The sequence below is a fragment of the Dermochelys coriacea genome, chromosome 16, assembly GCF_009764565.3.
Source record: "Dermochelys coriacea isolate rDerCor1 chromosome 16, rDerCor1.pri.v4, whole genome shotgun sequence".
NCBI classification, from domain to species: domain Eukaryota; kingdom Metazoa; phylum Chordata; order Testudines; family Dermochelyidae; genus Dermochelys; species Dermochelys coriacea.
In genome coordinates, this window is record NC_050083.1 from 12,801,415 (window position 1) to 12,822,656 (window position 21,242).

At 43.6% G+C, this 21,242-nt stretch overlaps 1 protein-coding gene across 20 annotated transcripts in view; it reads right to left on the reverse strand.

Annotated features, from left to right (window-relative positions):
• The window catches only part of DNM1 (dynamin 1), a 112,211-nt gene extending 91,415 nt beyond the window's left edge, over positions 1–20,796 (reverse strand). For all 20 annotated transcript variants that reach the window (XR_006275986.1, XM_038374775.2, XM_038374774.2 and 17 more), the window contains exon 1: positions 20,372–20,796. Coding sequence is in view for 19 of the 20 variants with exons in the window: in XM_038374775.2 (XP_038230703.1) it covers positions 20,372–20,532 (161 nt within the window). In the remaining variant the exon portion in view is untranslated. The remainder of the gene's footprint in view (positions 1–20,371) is intronic.
• Between the last annotated feature and the right edge of the window lie 446 nt (positions 20,797–21,242).

Genomic DNA, 21,242 nt, shown 5'->3' on the forward strand with positions numbered 1-21,242 from the left:
TGCGCTCAGGGGAGGAGGCAGAGGTGAGGTGAAGTGAGCTGGGGTGGGGAGCTTGGCTGCCGATGGGTGCAGAGCACCCACCAATTTTTCCCTGTGGGTGCTCCAGACCCAGAGCACCCAAGGAGTCGGCGCTTATGGGCACAACTACCACCATTATAATTGGCACTAAATGACATCTCTGCTGGCAGCCTCCATAAAGAGGCCAAGGACTGAACTGACTATGAAGAATGAACTCCCCTCTAAACCATAGGAGTTCTCTCTCTGTGTTGGGGCCGAAGCACAATTGTAGGAAAACTTTTGCTCTGTGGTGTACTTTTCTGGGAATGCATGGAGGACGACAGTAACCAAATTTCAGAGTAGCAGCCGTGTTAGTCTGTATTCGCAACCAGGTTGCCAGTCTATCAACATCTGCCTGTACTAGTTTCACACAAGAGGCTGGATCTTTTCCCTAGCGCAGGTGAGTGGGGCTGTACCTACTTTGATTTGACTCAGATACATTATGATGTTTATCTGCTACTGTATATTGTTTCTGGGTGGCACCTGTACATGTCAATTTCCTCCTTCCCATTTCTGATGTCAGAAACCTCCAATGTTATTGGAATGTATTTAAAAAAACAACAATGTTGCTTTCTTTCCCCGTGGTGTAGGGTGTCAGATTTGGGGTTTACCACCTTGACATTGTCCCTTTAAACAAAGCCACCCATTCTGTCCTACCCCAATCAGAGACCTCTAAAGTCAACTACAATGACTTGTTTAAGGCAACTGCAGGCTGTGAGGGGTTAGATAATCAGAGAGAGATGTGCCCAGAGCAGTAAATCTTCACATATATACTAAATCAACTGACTGTAATGGCATGCTCTTGAAACTCTGGTGTGTAAGCTGCAGTTGCTGGATTCAGAATGTAGCCTGTGTGGCTGCTCTTAAGCAAAACTGTCAAACACAGAAAAAAGGAAAACCATGTGGCAATTTTTGCATAAATATATTTGTGTAGAAGCTGCTTATCTCCCCTCCCTCACTCGGCTCTCCCACCTCTTCGCTTCCCAAGAGTCCTAAATCCTGCTTCTCTGAACTAACAGCTTATCTCTGGCTGCACAGACCAGCTCCCAGGAGCCTTTGCAGCCATTTCCTCTCTGTCCACCTCTCCTTTCTTTGTGTCTCTCTCAACTCTTTCCTGCCTGTGCCTCTCTACTGGTCATCAGGATAAGGGGCCAGGTTTTCCGGTCACTTGTATTGGTGTGACTCCCTGAGCATGATTTTCCTCCCACGCCAGTTTTGCACTGGTCTAACTCCATTGACTTCAGTGGAATCACTCCTGTTTTACACCAGGGTAAGAGGAGAATCAGACTCACTGGGCTAGATTCAAAGTTATGCTATGACCCCTTTGCACCAGCCTAACTGGTGCAGGACAGGTGTAAACTCAGTTTAGGGGACCTCTGCCAAGCGCAGAGCTGGCTCCACGAGCTCTGTGCCACCTCAACAGGAGCCCTCTCGTGAAGGAGGCATTCAGGGGCAGTCGAGAGAAGGGCCAGGGCATTCTTATGCCCCAGCCATTCTGCACCTTTGTAGTGGCCCAGGGGAGCCATTGTAGCAGGGGCATAAACTAGTCTGCACCAGGGTCTGCACAGGGATGAATTTGCCCTATTGACTTCAATAGAATTATTCACACTGCTGTAAATCCAGAGTAATTCCACTGAAGTCAATGATGTTACTCTGGATTTACACTGGTATTAATAGCAGAATCAGGCCTCATGGTTCTCAGTGACTGGGATGAAGGTAGAGATGGTACATTCCTTACCCATATGACACTGACACATCCCTGCATAGAGTAAAACCTAAATACACAAATAATTGTATTATAACACTACTAGGGGGCTGTATTACACAAGATAATGTAGGGCAGAATGCTTCTGCCATGAAGCTTCCATTCTGTCCTTAGCTGATCTTGCATAACATATGAGCTAAAGTCCCTATGCACGGAGAGGTGAGGTAAGGACAAACTAAATGCCTTTACTAGGAATTTCCTTGTTTTGGACGATTTAAGTTAGATCCTACAAATATATTGGGTGAGGGCTGATATTTATTCTTCATTTTTCTTTACATTAGTTGTATGGAAATTTTAATAACTGAAAATAATAGAAAATCAGTGTATGAATACAATAAGTCATGCTGCTGTCGCTGTCAATTGACATCTTTATGGCTTCAGGTAAGGCAAGAGGCTTTTGTGGGGAAAACAAGAACAATTATGGGTAAAAAATTGTTAATGACCTTTTCGTAGGTATGTGAATCTGTCAGTGCATTGCAAAGTGAATCATTCTGATTATAATGGGCTCCTTGCTGTTATGCTAGGGGCAGGTGGCTGGGGCCCAGTCAGTAACGTAGGTAGTACCATATGTCTGTTTTTCACGCTCCTCTTTCCTCCCATCTAGAAATGTAACTTCCAGTTTCAGAATTGTTTCTGTCTTAAAGGGGCCAGCTTCTTAAGGAGGTGTGACAAAGAAGAAATTATTGCCATTCAAAGGGAGGTGATCTGTACCCTATACAGGCCCCCGGGCCATTCAGCACTAGAACTTTTGTTTCAGGGCCTTTATGGGGCACTCTGCTTCATGTTTTCAAGCTTTGCTCCGCAACCACGAGGGCTAGAAACTAGAGTCATACTTATAGAGTTTAAAACCAGAAGGGGCCACCAGATCATCCTGTATATCACAGGACATCAACACCACCAGGACCTGCACACTAATCCCAATAGCCAAAATTAGACCAAAGAAAAACTGATATTCCCACCTAACCACTTGACTCCAAGAACTGGGACTTTATGAAAAACACCAAATATCACAAGATTTGTGATAACATCATGAGAGGTGGCAACACTGGGACCATGTACAAAGGACCTCAGCTCCAACCCCACTCAGGACCCTATACCAAGCCCCAGCTCTTCCCTGTATGGGAGCCTGTAGAAAAGTGCCAATGCAGCTCATGACCTTAATCATCCTCCTGAGGACTTGAAGGTCTGAACAGGACACACATACTCCCAGCTGTCTGCACACTAAGGGCTTGTCTGCATATACATTTAGTTTATAGCAAGATGGGGTGTGAATCTACCCTGCATGAGCCTGCTGCAGACTAAACCTCCAAGTGGATGCATTTTAAAGAGGACCAGGTCAAAGCACCATAACAAACTGTTAATGTGTGTCTACAGGGTCCACACGGACAATTATTCTGTTGCAGGCTAGTGTGGTGTAAATTCACATCCCAGTTTGCCAGAAACTAATTATTTATGTGGACAAGCCCTAATTCAGTTCTTCTCCCCGGATAGTGGTGACTGGGGATAATTCTGCTCTTCTCACTAATGCCATACAGGGCTGTGACTTTGGAAATCATGGCTCATGACCTCAGTGCTGTGTGACATTGCCACCAGGGGGTCCCTGTGATGCAAACAAACTGGATCTGCATACCTGTGGCCCTAGTGATCATGGATTAATAATGATTTAGGATATCACTCTATCAGAGCAGCAGCTTGAAAAGGGATTATCTGCCTTCCTTCAATTACAAGGCAGCAGACAAACCAATCTAGGAGACAGAACAAGTCCCGGAGGGATAATTTCGTTCCCATTTCCTGACAACACAGTGGAAATCAACAGTTTCCATGGAAACAAGTCAGTTTGGTGCCTGTGCATTGCCTGCATCTTGTGTTGCTGCATATCAGGCCCATGCTGAGAGATTCTTGAGCCACAGCCATGGATGTTTGTTTTAGGGAATATGGGACATGATGCATACATACAGTACCCACTGTCTTTACTGACTGTGTTACATATTTCAGCAGAGCTCTCTGCTGTGACAGTTAGAATTAACCATGAATATCCTCCCCCTCCTCCATTCTGATTGATGGACTTATCCATAGGATCCCTCCCCAGTATCGTCCTGCAGATGGGTTAGTCCTGAAATACAGCACAATCTAAGCACTGGTAGGAGAGAACACAGAGTGCACTGACATAAGGACAGCCCCACCTCCAGCTGCCTGTGTGTGCCCTGATTTCCTTCCTCTGCACTTTGGAAACAAGATATGTCGAGGGATTTCCCTGCTTGAAGATTGTCCTCGTCCATAAAGCAGGAACAATGTATAGAATGGTACAGCCTACAATGCCAGTGTCTAAAAAGTAAAACATCCCCAAAAGTAACATCCCTTTATAGCAAATGCCACATTGACTCTACGCTGCAGCACCTGGGACCTTAGGGGAATACAGAATGCAATGCTGGCGCTGTGCAGCTCCCTCTGGGATCTTGGGGGTACCCTGCGATATTCAGGGTAAAAGAGGATCCAGTGCTGGTTCTATGCAGCAGTATCATGAACTTCAGGAGAATACAAAACTTGATGCACTGTAGATTGCAGCACTGGGAATTCCATGATAATAGACAACTTAGGGTCTGGGTCTGGAAAAGGAAGGCTGGGAACCCCAGAGAAAAATAGAAAGCAGGGCTGGTTCCAGGCAAAAGACCTGGAATTGCCAGGGTAATAAAGAATGTAGCACTGGTTTTGGGTGATGACATCAGGGATCCCAGGATAACAGTGATTGCAGTTTTGGTTCTGAGCAGTTCTGGGCCTCTAGAATTCCAGGGTTACAGCTTGCTAGCAGAAGCATATGCTCCACTCCAGGAGCAGGTAAAATGGCACATTTGTTTGGGTTTCTTGCTGTATTTTCTTGATCACTGAAGTATTTGTGTGCTGACAAAATCCACCTTTCCTGTTCAGCCTGTGTGTGTATAGCCTCTGTGTGCGTGTGTGTGTGTGTGTGTGTCTTGCTGTGCTGTGTACCTTAGCTGTCTGCATGACTCCATCCCAGAACACCGCTGGAGCTCACAGGAGGCCTCCTTCCAGTGTGATGATGCCATCAAGCACCAACAACATTCTAGGGCACCAATTTAGTGCAAACTGAATGACAGGAGTGAAAGGATCCAACTTTGATGGACAAGCAGGGATACCAGGGACTCAGCCTCTAAGTCTGTCACCTCCTCAAGGCTGCTGTGAACTTTAATGACTCTGCAGTAACACTTGCTCCACTCACACCCAGTGCACTAAAACAGCAGGACTATTGACTTGCTGGCAATATTGGTTTTGCCATGGCAGAGGGAGCTCTAACTCTCCAAAACACCATCTGTATAAATAGTGCCCAGCACCTTGGCAGGCAGAAAAATAACAGGACAACCCACACAGTAACACTGAAGGAAGAAAATGGCTAGTTGCTGTGAAAACTCCAGCCACGATCAGGCACTGATGTTAAAATGTGTTAAGACTGAAGACAGTATCAGCCTAATGCTTTGCTATGATTTTCAATGGCCTAATCTGACTCAGTGATGTAAAGGCAGGCTCGGGTCAAGATATACCTCAGAACAGACAAAAGAGTGCTGTGGAGTAAAGACAGGCTCTTCAGTGTCAAGATGCCATTACTTGGCTGTAAAGGGATGGATGGTATGCTGTGGCATTTCTCAAAAGTCAAGACTTGAGTCCTGAATGGCCAAGTACTCTGGCCTGTCAACACATACAGACATGTTTCATGTGTCCTGTAGGCCTCTCTGGAGAAAGAGGATGAACTATCCTTCTTTGCACCCCCTCTCTCCCTGGAAATAGGAAGCTACCATATAATAAAAGGCTTCCAGCTACTAAGGCCATGTATATAGGGCATGCATTAGTTATATCTGGTCAAGACTCTAGGGATATATCTGCAGTGCATCTGGGAGTTGCGATTCCCAGTATGGGTAGACAGACATACACTAGCTCTGCTTAAACTAGCACACTAAAACAACAGTGTGGACATTGTGGCATGGGCAGTGGCTCAGGCTAGTCATCTGAGTTTGGACCCAAAGGGTCAGGTGGGCTTTGATTTGGGTGGCTAGTTCAAAGTAGCATGGGTCTGTCTACTCATGCTGGGAATCCCACCTCCCAGCTGCAGTGTAGATGTATCCAAAGGGTCCTGGACTCTAGCATTTGCAGAGAGAGGAATAAAGGAGAAAAAATGTAGTTCAGGAGATGTTCGATCACTGCATCCTCTTGCATGGCACTTCCTACAATCACAGATTGCAGGGTAGAGGGGGTGCTGTGGAGTACGGCAATCTCCCCTGGACCTGGATGAATTATCCTATGTTGTACAAAGGTGGGAAGGGTACTGGGAGGGGGGCAAGGCAGACTGACTAGGGTCCATATTCACTATTACAAACCTGTAGAGGAGGAAAGTGTTGTGGAGCAGAAGGTAGACTCCCAGGGTCTGTACAAGTTATCACAGGCTGTGCATTAGAGGCACAGGCATTGCAGGATAGGGCAGTCTCTCCAGGATGCATGCATGTTATCACCGACGGTTTGAAGATGTGCTGCTGTCCTAGAGAGAACATTAAAATGGTGTTGTATACCTCCAGTCCCTGTCTGCCTGGAAGAGGATGCAGGAATGTTACTAGGCTCCTTGCTGTATATTGCACTGCTGCACTTTCAGATGTAATTAGGATCACACTGGCTGAAAACATGCTGTGTCAGAGATGCTGCTCCCCTAAACCATGAGAAACAGTAGCTTGATCACTAACACCTCCAGTACAGCAAACCCCAGGCATTATACTGAGTGTAAAAATCATACCATCTGATTTCCAAACCTCGCAGCACTAAAGGAGGGAACAACAGCCCCAGGAGTGATTGGTCATGGAGGCTGAATCTTCATTCTCACCCCAGAAGAAGATAATGTTTCTAGGTCAGGATTGGGACCTATTTTAAATTAACAGAGCTTCAACTCTTCTGTCACACCAAGTGATTCCTCTAGGTCAAGACAGGGATCCATTGGAATAGTAATGTGAGAAGAGCACTGACTTGAACAAGCAGGCAGCGGATAAAACCCTGGACTTCCATTCTCATCACTCCTGTTCCTTATCCTTCACATTCTCAAGGAAGGAAAAAAAATGTCACCCAAAGCCCCTTTCCCTGTACACAAACCAAAACAACAAAAAAGCTCTGCAACCAAATTTTTAAAAATGGCTTCTGATTTTGGGTACTTCAGTCTTTGGTGCCAAGTTTGAGACACCTTAAAGTTTCTGAATTGATGCTGCTCAAAATGGAGGCACTCAGAATTAGGGGCCATTTTTAAACATGTTGCCATTAAAAAATAAAAGCCAATAAAATTCATTATCAGGAGATCCTTCCTCCTCTCCTGGGTATCCAGAGTGTCAAGAACTCTCCAGCGAGGCTTCAAATGGAGAAAGTCAACATCACACACACAATGAATGACCCGTGGAGAAAGCAGGAACCCCACACAGCCAAGAAAGAGAAATCCTGCTATGATCTCTTCCAACATCCACGCTGAAGTGAAAGAGGTGACCTGGTTTTGGGGCTGAAGCAGAATGACTGGCTCTGCAGAATGACACGTCATGTACCACCCCATCAGAGATCTCGAGAGGTCACTCTGCCTTTTGGCCCTCATTCCCATCTGGCAACAATTTTCCACTTGAGGCTGCCACCATGCTCAGGCAATTCCCAGCTATACATAGAGGTGTTTCTATTAGAAGTAAAAGCACAATCAGCTTAAGAAATAGCCGGAGATTACCAAAGAGATCATAGCAGCCAGAGCGAGAGAGAGAGCAGTAACCTTTATATGTTTATTTATTAGAATCAAAGGACCTTACCCTGATCTCAGACCATCATATATCAGGAGTAATTCCAGAGAAGTTAATGTAGCTACGTCTATACAAAATGTGTGAGTGAATCAAGCCCATAAAAGATAGAGACTTATTATGTCATCCATTGCATTGTCCTGCCAGTGCAGAACTGTTCCCTCAGGGTACGTCTGTACAGAATGCTTGGAACTGTAATGCCCAGTGCGAGTTGACACACGCGCTGGAGCCTAAAAATAGCAGTGTGGCCATGGCAGCACATGCAGCCCAGGGTAGCTGCCTGACTACATACCCACGGGACTGGGTATGTTTGTACTTGGGTGGCTAGCCCAGTTGCTTGTGCTGCTGTGGCCACACTGCTATTTTTAGTGCACCAGTTTGAGCAGAGCTAGTGCATGTATGTCTACCCATGCTCAGAAGTAGACCTTCAGGGAGACATCAGGAGGTATGGTAAGGAGGCAATTGTTTTTTTCATTATAAACCCCTGTTCTTAGAAGTTTATAACCGTATGGATGGGGAAGGGCTTTCTGAACTGAAAAGTGATCTGTTAATTGTCATCCTCAAAACAAAGGGCCAGATCCTAAAAGACTAGTCTATGCTCAGGCTAGACCTGCACTGAGGGTAATGAACATGGGCTTCACAATTTTGCTTTTAGGCCTTTTTCCCTCCCAATGTACAGGAAATCAGCACAGGCTTTTCCCCCCCTATCTGAGGAAGGCAGAATAACAGACTTTCTAGTGCTCTCATGGGCAGATTAGCTCTGCTCTAAAAAAAATAATTTTTTTTGCAGATGTTGAGAAGTGAATACTCAGTGTCTCTATGGACTTCTGCCTGTTGATGTTCTGAGAAAAAGTCCTTTCATACAGCTGAGAAAGAAACTCTGCTCTGAAACATGGCTACAGTTGATGCGCAATCTTAACATTTTTACAATGCTTCAGCCACACTCCTTGGCCCGTTAGCTAAGATCCATGGCAGTACCAGTTCAATCTGATGTGTCCTCCCCCCTCTTTTAGGGGGACCATATCCTGCCTTGGCACCTCTGCCATCTTATATCCAGGGTGCAATGTCATTGCTACAAAATGATTGCACTGGCATGATAAACAGGATCTTGACAATTCCTGATACTCGTTACAGTAGCATTACACACCAGGGAATTCAACCTTCACTCTTCATCCGTGTAGCTTTAACAGTGTGACTTAGACCCATATGAAACAGGAAGTGAGAAGTAAAGGAGGGCTGGTGTTGGTGTAATGGGTTATTTAAACAGCATTTTTATTTCCAGAGTCCTGAGTTCAATTCTTAAGTCACAAGTGAAAAGGAGATGGGCTCATCCCAAATCCCATTTTGCACATCGCAGAGCTTGTCATGACTGACAATCTTAGGAGAGGCTCAGGTTTGTGTTGCCAACCCCAAGCATTCAGAAACCATGAGTAATGTACCAAAAAACATGAGATTGGTTTAAAAATCCTTGAGATTTTAAATATAATACATTTGGAGTTCTTTTTATTTGTCTCCGGGTGCTGGAGCAGTTAGTGGATCACATTTTCACGCTCTTTTCAGCAACACGAAGGCTAGAAACTCACTTTTTTTTAATACAACAGCTGAGATTTTTAGTTGATAAAGCCCCAGATGCAGGAATCAAGTTAAAAACAACAAATCATGAGATTCTCAATAGAATCACAAGAGTTGGCAACATTAGGCCAGGCAGCAGGAATAACTGCACTGGGGAAATGTGCACAGCATCTGTCCCCAGTATATCTTCATAAACACTTAATTCACACAAAATGTTAAGAAGAGATTGAACATTAAAGCTGAAATTCCATCCTTCATCCCCTCCATTATGCCTGGGTCTAGCAAAGGCTTCAGAATCGAGAACCCTGGGAGGTTTTACATACCATATTTGTAGATGGATTTAGGTTCAGATTTCAGACTCAGGGTTCCATTCTTCTCCTACTTACAGTAGTGTAAATCAGCAGCACTTCCAATTTAGTCAGTGGAACTACATCAGCCCAAAACTGATGTAAGCAAGAACAGAATCAGACTTAGCAGCTGACTAGGAGCCATGAGTTCCTGACTGCAGATCACAAGTCTGACACTTATTCACCGTGTGGCCTTCAGCAAGTCACTTAACCTCTCTGGCTCAGTTTCCTCATCTTCATAATGGGGATTAGGACAATTACTTAACTACTTTACCTCATAGACAATTATTTATTAGTGAATGATTGCAAAGCACTTTGAAGATGAAAAGCTCTACTTAGGTGCAGCGTATTATTGTTCTGAATATCTTTACTTCTGACTTAAATCAAGCTGTTAATATCATTTTAAAACTATTAAAACAGTGGTATTGCTTTAATAAATACTGAAAGGATGAATAAGAGAGGAACATTCATGAGCATCATCTTCAGCCACTCTTTACTACCACCCTAATATTTATATTTAGTAATAAGCAATGAGAAAAAATACTTTCTGTGACTAAAACCCATCAGATCGGTCCAGGTAAACAATATGTAAATTAATGCCTAGATGCCATAATGGATACATAACAAATGCCATAGATGAAATTAGATAAAGTGGCTGGGGAAGAAAAAGAAGAGAGCATTTTGGAGCTGTCAGAACCAGTACCCCTTACATAGTCTGGCATCTGGACCCCTCCAGGTCTGAGCAGACTGGTTAAGACAGTGACTCTAGACATTCTGAAGTCCTAAGCTGTATTCTGACCTAGGGTCGGTGGAATACCTGATCACTTCCCTATGCACAGATCCATGTGACTTACAATCATTGAGGTGCTTTCTGTTCTGGTTCATGATTGAAACATATACTTTTCTCACCAGATAAATCTAACCATAATAGAAGCCATAATAGGAACAGCCCCTATTCCAACACAATCTTGATTTATACTTCTCTTTTTTTCTATTATCAGTACTGTGCTATTAATCATTATTGTTTGTCAGATCAGGGCCCCATTGTGTTAGGTACCGTATAAACATATGGTAAAAGACATTCCCTGTCCCAGAGAGCTTACAGTGTACACAGCTCTCCATGTTTCTCTGCATGGCTATATATGTGAGAATGTAGGAAGTGCTACAATTAAAAACACTAGTGATCCATCTAGTCTGGTATCCTGCTTCTTGCTGCATCATAACCAGATCCATCATATCTTGTAGTCTATCTCTGATAGTGGCCAATGCTAGCTGCTTTAGAGAAAGGCACAAACTCTCCATATAATACACTTAACTGTGCAGTACTGTCCCAAGGAGGAAATTTCTTCCTGATATCAGCTGGTAAATGTGAATTGCGTGGATGTCTACAGCTCTCTGGCAGATCATCTCAGTAAATAAGAATACTGCTCCTTCATTTTAAAGAACTGCAAGATGAATATCGTTGTCCTTATTCCTGAAGAGCTTGGATTTAGCTATTAATAAAAGGGAGACCCTTTCTTTCCCATATAACTATTGACACTTCTCTTGCACCATCTATGTTAAAAATCAGAGCACTTCCATTCATGAATTAAGATTATGTATGATGTGACATAGGTTATCGTATCACATCTATGACTTAAGTAGTAGTCGCAAAAAGGAAAGGAGTACTTGTGGCACCTTAGAGACTAACAAATTTTTCCACTCTATACGGCTAAATTCAGTGCCTTGCATAATCACAGGTTTCAGAGTAGCAGCCGTGTTGGTCTGTATTCGCAAAAAGAAAAGGAGTACTTGTGGCACCAAGGTGCCACAAGTACTCCTTTTCTTTTTGCGAATACAGACTAACACGGCTGCTACTCTGAAACCTGTGATTAAGTAGTAGTGTTCTCCTGCTTCTACAGATGGGGAAAGGTTAAGTCAGAAAGGTTAAGTCACACAGCAAGTGAGTGGCAGTTCCAGGAATACAATTTAGGTCCCCTGAGACCTAGGCTTGTTCTTTAGCGACAAGTTCCACCTACCCACTTACTTATGTGTCCCCCTTCCTTGGTGGTCCAGTTTTCTGAATCAGAATGTGCAATAACAGTTCTGAGATCAGAGGGGACGCTGTTTAACTGTGATGAGAGTGTTGTCCTGTTGCAAAAATGTTTCCTGTCATGCATCATAACAAAGAGGTGTTTTTAAAATACAGATCTAGTTGCAGTTCTCCTCCCTACCAGTTGTGCCATGATTTGCTTCATTATACATTGCAAAGAAGAAAGAAGGAAAGGATTACACCCAAAGATATTTTAAAAAATTCCATTTAACCTGTGTCTCATGAAGGCAGTGGATTGACTATGGGCATTGGTAGCAGGTTACTTTTCATTCTGAGAGGCTTCCCCAAAAGAAGTTAATTTTATCGTGGGCATTTGGCCAGAAAAGTATTACATTTTGGGTGGCTGTTTATAACCCCCTTAGCCACTCCTCTGGTTTTGCTACACTAAGTGCACTGAATGAAAAATCCTAGTATTGGTTCATATGGGTGGAACACACATAGGTTTGGCTCCTGCTTACAAATAAAATCTCTGCTCAATACACCATGGCAAACTTTGCTCCTGCAGCTAAAACAGCAAGAGACAGATTCTCTTTGATTCATTAACTTTTTTTGCAAACTGGATACAATTAACTTAGGCTTGAATAGAGACTGGGAGTGGATGGGTCATTACACAAAGTAAAACGTTTCCCCATGTTTATCTTCCCCCCCCCCACACTGTTCCTCAGACGTTCTTGTCAACTGCTGGAAATGGCCCACCTTGATTATCACTACAAAAGGTTCCCCCCCCCCATTCTCCTGCTGGTAATAGCTCACCTTAAATGATCACTCTGGTTACAGTGTGTATGGTAACACCCATTTTTTCATGTTCTCTGTGTATCTAAATCACCCCACTGTATTTTCCACTGAATGCATCCGATGAAGTGAGCTGTAGCTCACGAAAGCTTATGCTCAAATAAATGCAAAAATAAAAAGCTTATGTTCAAATAAATTTGTTAGTCTCTAAGGTGCCACAAGTACTCCTTTTCTTTTTGCGAACACAGACTAACACGGCTGCTACTCTGAAACCGCTCAAATAAATGTATTAGTCTCTAAGGTGCCACAAGTACTCCTTTTCTTTATGTTAACTTAGTTGCTCTCTCAGGGGCTTATCCTGCATGCTAAGCATCCTCTATTTGGAAAATCCCACAAACTTCTTTGGGGCAAGATCAAACCCTAAGTCAGTGCGAGCTGGGGATGCTCAACATCTTGAAGCATCAAGCCCTAAACCAGGCAAGGGAGGGGTTAACATTTTTATCTTATTTTACTGTATTAGGACAACATTTACAGATGTGGCCTCTGATTTGGAGCACCTCAATTTCTGTAACCAAACTTGAGGCACCACTCAACTGGAGCTGTGGCTGCTCAGCATCTCTGAAAATCAGGTCCAAAATGTCTCAAGTTGGGTCTCAAAACACTTGCCTTTAATTCTCTAACTTCACATCATTATATTTATACATAATTATGTACAACATGGTGAATGTTTATATGCACTTTCTTTAGAAAGTCTAGTGATTAGGGCAGAGAACTGACATTCAGGACTCCTGAGTTCTGTTCCTGATGAAGGGCTTGTCTTCATGTACAGTGCAGCTGCGCTGCTGTAGTGCTTTAGTGAAGATGCTATTACACCAACAGGAGAGCTTCTCCCATCGGTGTAGGTAATCCATCTCCTAAGAGGCAGTAGCTATGTCAGTGGGAGGAGCTCTCCCATTGACATAGCACTGTCTACACTGGGGGTTAAGTCAGTATAACTACATCGCTTGGGGTGTGGATTTTTCACACCCCTGTGTGATGTAGTTATACCGATGTAAATTTGTAGTGTGGGCCTGGCCTCAGTGTGCACTCAGATCACTTAGCAGCTCTGTGCCTCAGTTTAACACCTGTAACACTGGCATACTAACATTTACCTACCTCAGCAGAGTATTGTGAAGATTAATTAATGCCTGGAATGCTAGGAGAGCCTCAGATGAAAGGCACTATTGAAGTGCAAGGAGGACGAGGAGGGGGTGTGTTCACACTAGGAAAAAAGGTGTGTTCTTACCATGTCAGCTAACGTGGTAATTAACACATGATATAATCCTTGTGAAGACAAGGCAGTTTGTAGTTTTCGCATGTTAGCAGGTTGAGGTAAGCCCTAGGGGAGCCTAGGGTTTACTTTGATGTGCTAACACACGTTAAAACTACAACTAACTTGTCTTCACCAGGATTTTACCTCTTGTTAATTACCACATATTAGCAAACATATGGTAAGAACACACTTTTTTCTCCTAGTGAAGACAAGGTCGACACTTATGTTACAGTGTAGGAAAATGTCTAAAGAGCTGAGGTGAAAAGTGTAGTGGTTCTAACGGTGTGAGACCTCTGTGAACTGCTTCAGGAAATAGTGATGATATATAATACACAAAGAAACTTGTGTTTATTTAGGGCTTGAGTCTGCATCTTCACTCATGTGAGTAGCCACAGGACAAATCACATGAACAAGAGTTGCAGCAGGGCTATCTAGGTTTGCAATGATATATTTATATTCTCTGATTACAATATTCTGATCATCCATGTTATATATTGGCTCAAATGTGTGTCTCCAGCTGCTCTTCCTTCCGCAGGCAATTGCTGAGAGCTATGTACATTTCTCTTGAGTTAATTCCTTTTTCTTGGGGTTTTTCATGGCATGCGATATACATTTATTCTTGAGCTGCATTGTACTTTGTTGCTTTTTATTAATCTTAGGAAAATGGATGTATGTTCTTTACTAAATACCAGAGGCTTACCACTGTTTGTATGTATACATACAGCTAAATCAAACAAAAAAGTTATAATTCAGGTGTTGGAATATAAATGGATTCCATTAAAAGGCATGAGCCCAGGGCTAGGAGTAGGAGTTCTCTCACGCTGTCAACCTCTATTGCCCTGGACAAGTCACTTCACCCCTCATGCCTCAGTCTTCAAAATAGGGATAATATTAATCACTTTCCTCACAGATTTGTGTGTATTGTATAATGCTTTTAAGGTTTACCACATTAAGGTCCCTTTACAGTACTCTGGATGTGAAAAAGGGTTCCAAAGAGAACATCAATCACATTTACACTCACTTTAAGACCCCTTTATGCTGCCAGAGTTGTCTAAAGAGCTCTTGGTATAAATTAAAATCTGACCATTAAAGTAATATATAAAAGCTGAGCGTTACTCTGTACAGTGAATGGACACAAGAATACCTACAGGCTGAGATTTTCAAAACTGCCTGGGACCTCTGGACCCCGAGTTCACGTGGGCAGCATTGATTATTTCAGCCATAGTGTTTGCTCAAGAAGAGAAGAGAGAAGCTCCATACATTTTGAGGATGAGAGAGTGAGCAGTGATGTACCCTGCTGTACCTGGACAGGCCAATGTGTGCTCCTGAGATATCTTTTGCTTTTTGATAATATGTGTCCATGAAGATTGCCTTTTCTGAGGGAATTCTAGGCAGCACTGTATCTAAAATAATGCCAGTGTGCCTTTCCATTACAAAGCAATTTACAAATATCACCTAATTAAGTTTCATATCATCATCTCTGGGAGGTAGGCAAGTATCACTATCCCTATTTTACAGGTGCAGAGAATGAGTCACAGAGACATTAAATTACTTACTAAAGTGTCAGAGGCCAAATAAAATCCAGAACAAAGTTCTTGGCTCCTAGCCTTGTATTCAGTCTACTGCAAAACACTTTTCTAAAGGCTCTAGCTTAGTATTGGCAGGGCTTAGGTTTATATTTGTTCCTTTGTATTCTTTCACCTATATGCTGAGCATTGCCTTGAGGCAAACACATTAAGAACAAGTTTTTGTACACATATAACTATGTTGGTTAGGGGTGTGGGGTTTTTTACTGAAATAGTTATATCAGTACAATCCCTAGTGTAGCCACAGTTATCCTGGCATGAAGGTCCTTACACTGGTAGAGCTCCCCTTCCCATATGGGAATATGCTATACCACTATGAGCACATTTATGCCAGTAGAACTAGATCCTCTGTGGTGGTTTGTATCACTTTAATTATACCGTATAGTTAAAACCGTACAAGTGTGTGTGGACAAGGCGCAAGACTCCTTACTTGGCATGGAAAGTATTCCATCTTTGGAAGGGGCTTGATTTGGATATAAAAGTTTTTATGAGGGAAGAAGGTCTTGAGGCTAATGCTCAGGTCTGGGACTAATAAAATGTTGGGTTGGTTCTCATTGCTGTGTGACTCTGGACAAGTCACTTAGCGGCACCGCATCTTAGTTCTTTCATCTAATAGAGATAATAGTTTCCTACTTTCTGGGGTATTGGAAGGCTTAGTTATCTCATGTCTTTAAAATGCATTGAGATTATTAGACAGGAGGGCATCTTTTTATTTACTTATTTTCCCATGTGCCATAAAAGGAGAGTGAACATTTCTGGACTTTGGAAATAACTGTGTCCCCATTTTCTTGCCTACAGACTCTCTATTTGGGAAGCCCAATCTCAAATTAGATCAGCATCAAGTATCCCCATGCTTTACTCACTCCATCCAAGCAGTTCATCCAACACTGGCAGTCTGTAGGGCCAATTCATGCAGGCACTCTGAAGTAGCAAATAGGTATCAGGAACAAAAAGGGGAGGATGATGTCATAAGATGTTGTCCTAGTGGTAACACATCCACAGTAGCCAATGCTTAGGGAGGACGAAAACTAAGCTTCCTGCCAGCTCTGAGGCCCCAGCATGAACTAGTCTGGGAAAAGAAATGTCAGCTGCCTTTCTTCTATCAGGCTCATCCCACACCATTAGAGGATTTTACCATCATCATCATCTGGTGTTAGTCACCATGCTGAGACCTCAGCAGCAGAAGCACATATAGCAGCCGCATCGACATCTGCTATTATAAATACAGGCTTTGCATTGTTGGGTAATCCGTTAACAGCAGAGTAAGTGATACTGGGAGAGTAATTAGCAGTGACTAGCGAACCATTGCACTCAGAAGAAGTACTTGTTTGATAGGATATCAAACAAAGTAACATTTATTGCATTCAGTGTAGTTCCTCTGTATTTTGAAAAATTCAGCATACACTGAATGTTGGTGTTAGCAGAAGACACTGGATTGGAAGCCCTAGAGACTGAAGTCCTGTTTATCCACAGATCAAGTGTGATGTTAGTGAAACCATCCCCATTCTACCATGCTGGTGTGATCTGGAGGAACTACCTCTAGAATTAAGAGGGGAGTTTAATCTTCATGACACATTCAGCCTTCAGCCTCTCTGCTGAGACACCCCTATCAAAAGGACCAGCTACTGTCAATTGTATTGTGTTGTTTGTTTTTTAATGTGGCTAGCTGTCAATGTGGAACTGGGCTGAGACTCACCACACTCATTTCATATTGTGCACTAAACAACTGTCAGGTGGTGAGGACTCAATCTCACCCACAGCCTGATCCCAAAAAAACTGGTGACATAGGCTTCACTATAGCAATAATCATGTTTTAATGTGTGTGTTCCCGCCACGTTATTCTTCCTCCCTGTCTGAACAGAAAAAACCCATGTCATAAACATGTTAAGAAACCATGTTTTAGCCGAGATACCAGTGAAGATTAAAGCATGGCTCCCTAACATGACTTTCTCTGTCCACACAAACAAGGAAAAAAATACCTTAGAACCTGGCTGGGTCACAGCCATATTTAAACACAATTCGTTTTGTAGTGTAGACAGGTACTTTCAATGGCAAGAGATTTCATATCTATTACCAATCCCCTGAGCCACCCAGCCACCTAATGGCATCAAATGGAAGAAGTCAATAGTTCCCTTTGACGCGTTTTCCATTTTCCCTCCAATTATTTCCCTGAACGATCCTGTCCTGTCAGCTCCTGTGTGGGTACCCTTTGTTACTTCATTATCCTAAAAGCTTTGGCACCCTAATGTGCTACCATGGAGACAACTGATAGGATGCAGTGAGGTCATGAGCCCTACCGAGACAGAGGTCATTGGAAAATTATGGATAATATAAATCATAGAATATCAGGGTTGGAAGGGACCTCAAGCGGTCATCTAGTCCAACCCCCTGCTCAAAGCAGGACTAATCCACAATTTTTGTCCAAGATCCTTAAATGGCCCTCTCAAGGATTGAACTCACAACCACTGAGCTATCCCTCCCCCCCAATCAGTTCATTCACTCTCTATCAGGCAGCTAAACTCTGCAGCTGTGCATTGGAGTCAGTGGAGTTACAGTTTGCCCCCTTCTGCTTGCTAGATCTAAAGGAAAGGAACTATTCGCTCTGATACTGTTCTTCCTCATTGGCCAAACTTGGTACATCATTGCAGCAGTCACCGTACAGAGTTTCCATAAAAGATAGATTTGACTCTCAGCATTCAGGGGTCATGGAAGCAACAAACCCAACAGGCTAGCCAGGGTTTTGCTCAATAACAGTTCTGGGAACCCTTTTTCTCTTCTCAACAGGTTTGATCTCAGTAGGTTGTAAGCTCTTTGGGGCAGAAACCATCTTTTTGTTCTGTGTTTGTACAGCACCTAGCACAATGGGGTCCTGATCCATGTTGGGAGCTCCTAGGCACTGTGGTAATACAAATAAATAATACTATAGCTGAGGCTTCTGGAAGTCCTTCCCTCACTATGATTCCCAGGAACACTTAATCAGAATGGGATCTCTGATAGGTTCTAAAATAGACCATTGAAAATCAGCAAGCAAGAATCTCAGGCTCTTTTGAATATGCAACGATGGGAGGTTTTCTTTAAACAACAACTCTGATTCTTGCTCTGTTTTCTTTTCCCCAGAAACAGCAAAAGTGGCATCTCCCTAATGCACACTGTTTCCCATGGCTCAGGGACACCTGGGTCCCTGTACAGCATATTGGACCATTCTGTTCATATACCAACAAAGATGGAGCTATTCAGGCTCATTACAGGCTCTTTCAATTATAAAAGAGTTATAAAAATAATTTTGTTAGTAGATGTCACAGTGCAAGGACTAAAGGGGGCAAAAGAGAAAGAGAGAGAGCGTCCACACAACAAAGCAGGGAAAGAAGAGGGAGAATACAGTTTGTGGAAGAAAATAATTTAACATTCTGTCACAGCAGTAGTTCCTCCGAGGGAAATCAGCAGCAACCTGCATCCTGGTCATAGAGGATAGCAGTGCCTAATAGGGAAGGATTAACCAAGCTACAAAAAAGCTCAGATGCACTCCAGGTGTTGTGTATACTATGTGTGTGCAGACCACCTTCCGTGGTCACCAGCTATTTGTTGAAGCTGCTGGTGATTATTGTGAAGGTCACATGAAAGCACCAGAATATTTCTGTCACAAAATGGTAGCACCCAGGGAGTTGACGACATAGGGGAATAACCACTGCTTTTCCTGCTTCTCCCCATAGCTCCTGACATGCATCCACCATGGAGGACAGAGAAGGAGGGTGGGGGGGGAATGAAATTGAACTTAAATTCCACTACTGCTCAGCCTCACAACAAGCACATCCATCTTTAGGTGGCTATGTAGCATTCAAGACATGTCCTGTATCTAGCCAGACACAATCAGGAGCAGAGGGCATGCTATGTGAGCATACTCTTCCTAGCATTTCATCTTGTGGGATTCTTCAGGGTGAAACTTAAAACAAATAAGAAATCTAGTCTTGATGATCTGTTCAGATCACAATGGCTAACGGGCATCTTGGTATTTAACAGGGATTGAATACAGTTATTTATATTGCACACACAATATTAACTGATCAGTATTCTTTAGAATCACCATAGATAATTCATTTTAAAAAATTATGTGGAAGCTGTATCATTTTTGGCTCTGGCTTGCAGCTCTCTAATGTGTGATAACATAAAGGACACCCCAAAATGTGGCTATTTTTCTCTGACATTTCTATCCCTCACATTACATAACATATGGAGCCTTTGTCTGTGCTTTACTGGATTTCCATGAATTTTCTGTACATTCTATACAACCATCTATGTTATTCATTCTCTCCTTGATGCAGTGCCTTCCTCCCCTACTCCTCATCCTCCCCCCCTGCCAGTGCCAAGCAGCAGTTGTCCTCCAGCAGCAGCCTACCATCCTGGCACCTTGCTCATCCCCAGGATTCTGCCTTCTTGTATTTAGCTCCCATAAATAAATAAATAAATAAATGGTTTAGGATTAAAACCATTAAATCTCCTGTGATATGGACAACACATCAGCTCGGTTCCTTCCTACTCCCTCTCCACCCCCAAACAAATGGCTTCTTTTGTGCATTAGTCACTCCAAAAGCAGGATTTGTCTGGTGCTGCATCCTCCTCTCAACCTCTTTCACACACACACTCCCGCCGCCCCTCCCAGCCCACCAAGCAATATGCTGCCCAGCATCGATCTGCTTTCATCAGTTCCCAATCAGTTATTAACAATTCAAAGCGGACATTTATACACACGTATGCACTTCTAATCTTATGCTGAGGGGAGGGTTCTCTTGCTAGTGAAGGTGACAATCAAGGGAATGTCACCGGTCATAGAGACTCCTGATTTCTGCATTGTAGGGTGCAGTGCAATCCCGGCACTTGGATCTGTGTGTGTCGCAGGGGCTGGGATGATCCATCTCCAGTATGAATCCCAAATTCAGAGGAGCAAGATCAGCCCCCCTCCCCTGTCCTGGATTGCACTGCATTAAGCTTTGCACTGCATGTCCATTGAGCAATGCATTGCACAACACAGATGCATCAGGGACATCAGCCCTCATAACATCCCCTATAATCGTCTATAGTTTACAAATCTTACCTTCCCACAAAATTTTCCAGCACTGAGCTCTTGCCGGCGCTCTGTCCCCCCACTACAGCGATCTGGGGCAGGTCCAAGTCGGCGTTCTGACCGATGGAAGCGAAGGCGTCCTGGAGCTTGTTGACCAGGGGGATGAGGTCTTCCATCCCTCGGTTCCCCATGTCTGCAGCTCCGCCTGGGCTCTCGCCTCCTGGGCTTGCAAGGCAAACCCCTCTTTCTCCCCGCTTGGTTTGCAAAGGATTTACTGCTGGGGTTTGGCCCCCCAAGCCCTCATCAAGGGTTGTCCCCACCTCACAGCTAGGTGGTGGGTTGGTTTGCCCTCCACTCTCCACCCTAACCTGGGTCCCTGGATCTCTGCAGCAGCGCTGCTACCCCGACTGCCAGCTCAAGCCCGCTAGCCACAGGGCTCCTCACGGGATTTAAAGCGCACATACCAGCAACGGCCGCTAGAGGGCTCCCTCCTGAGGTCCGAGAGCTTCATGGGAGTTGTAGTTCATGTAGGTAAATGTAAAGGGATTGCTAAAGGGAGCTATGCCGTGAGCCAGGTGTCTTTAGGATACCTGCCTCCGTAGCCTGGGATCTGCTCCCAAGCCGGGACACTAGAATAAGGGAGGCTTCCAGTGTCTCACGGAAACACAACACAATCCTCCAAAACAAAAGGGGGGTTCAAAATTGGCATTAAAATCAACCCTCCAGAATGTGAAATCTGGAGGGTCTGCATAATCCCTGATATATTTATAATGAAGAAGCCAAGAATATTTCACTCCTCCCAAAACGCAGTAAATCAGTGCTGACTTTAAATATTCAAGACAGATTAACAGCTAAATATATTTTTAACTAATATCTCTGTAAATAATCTCTGTTCTTGTAA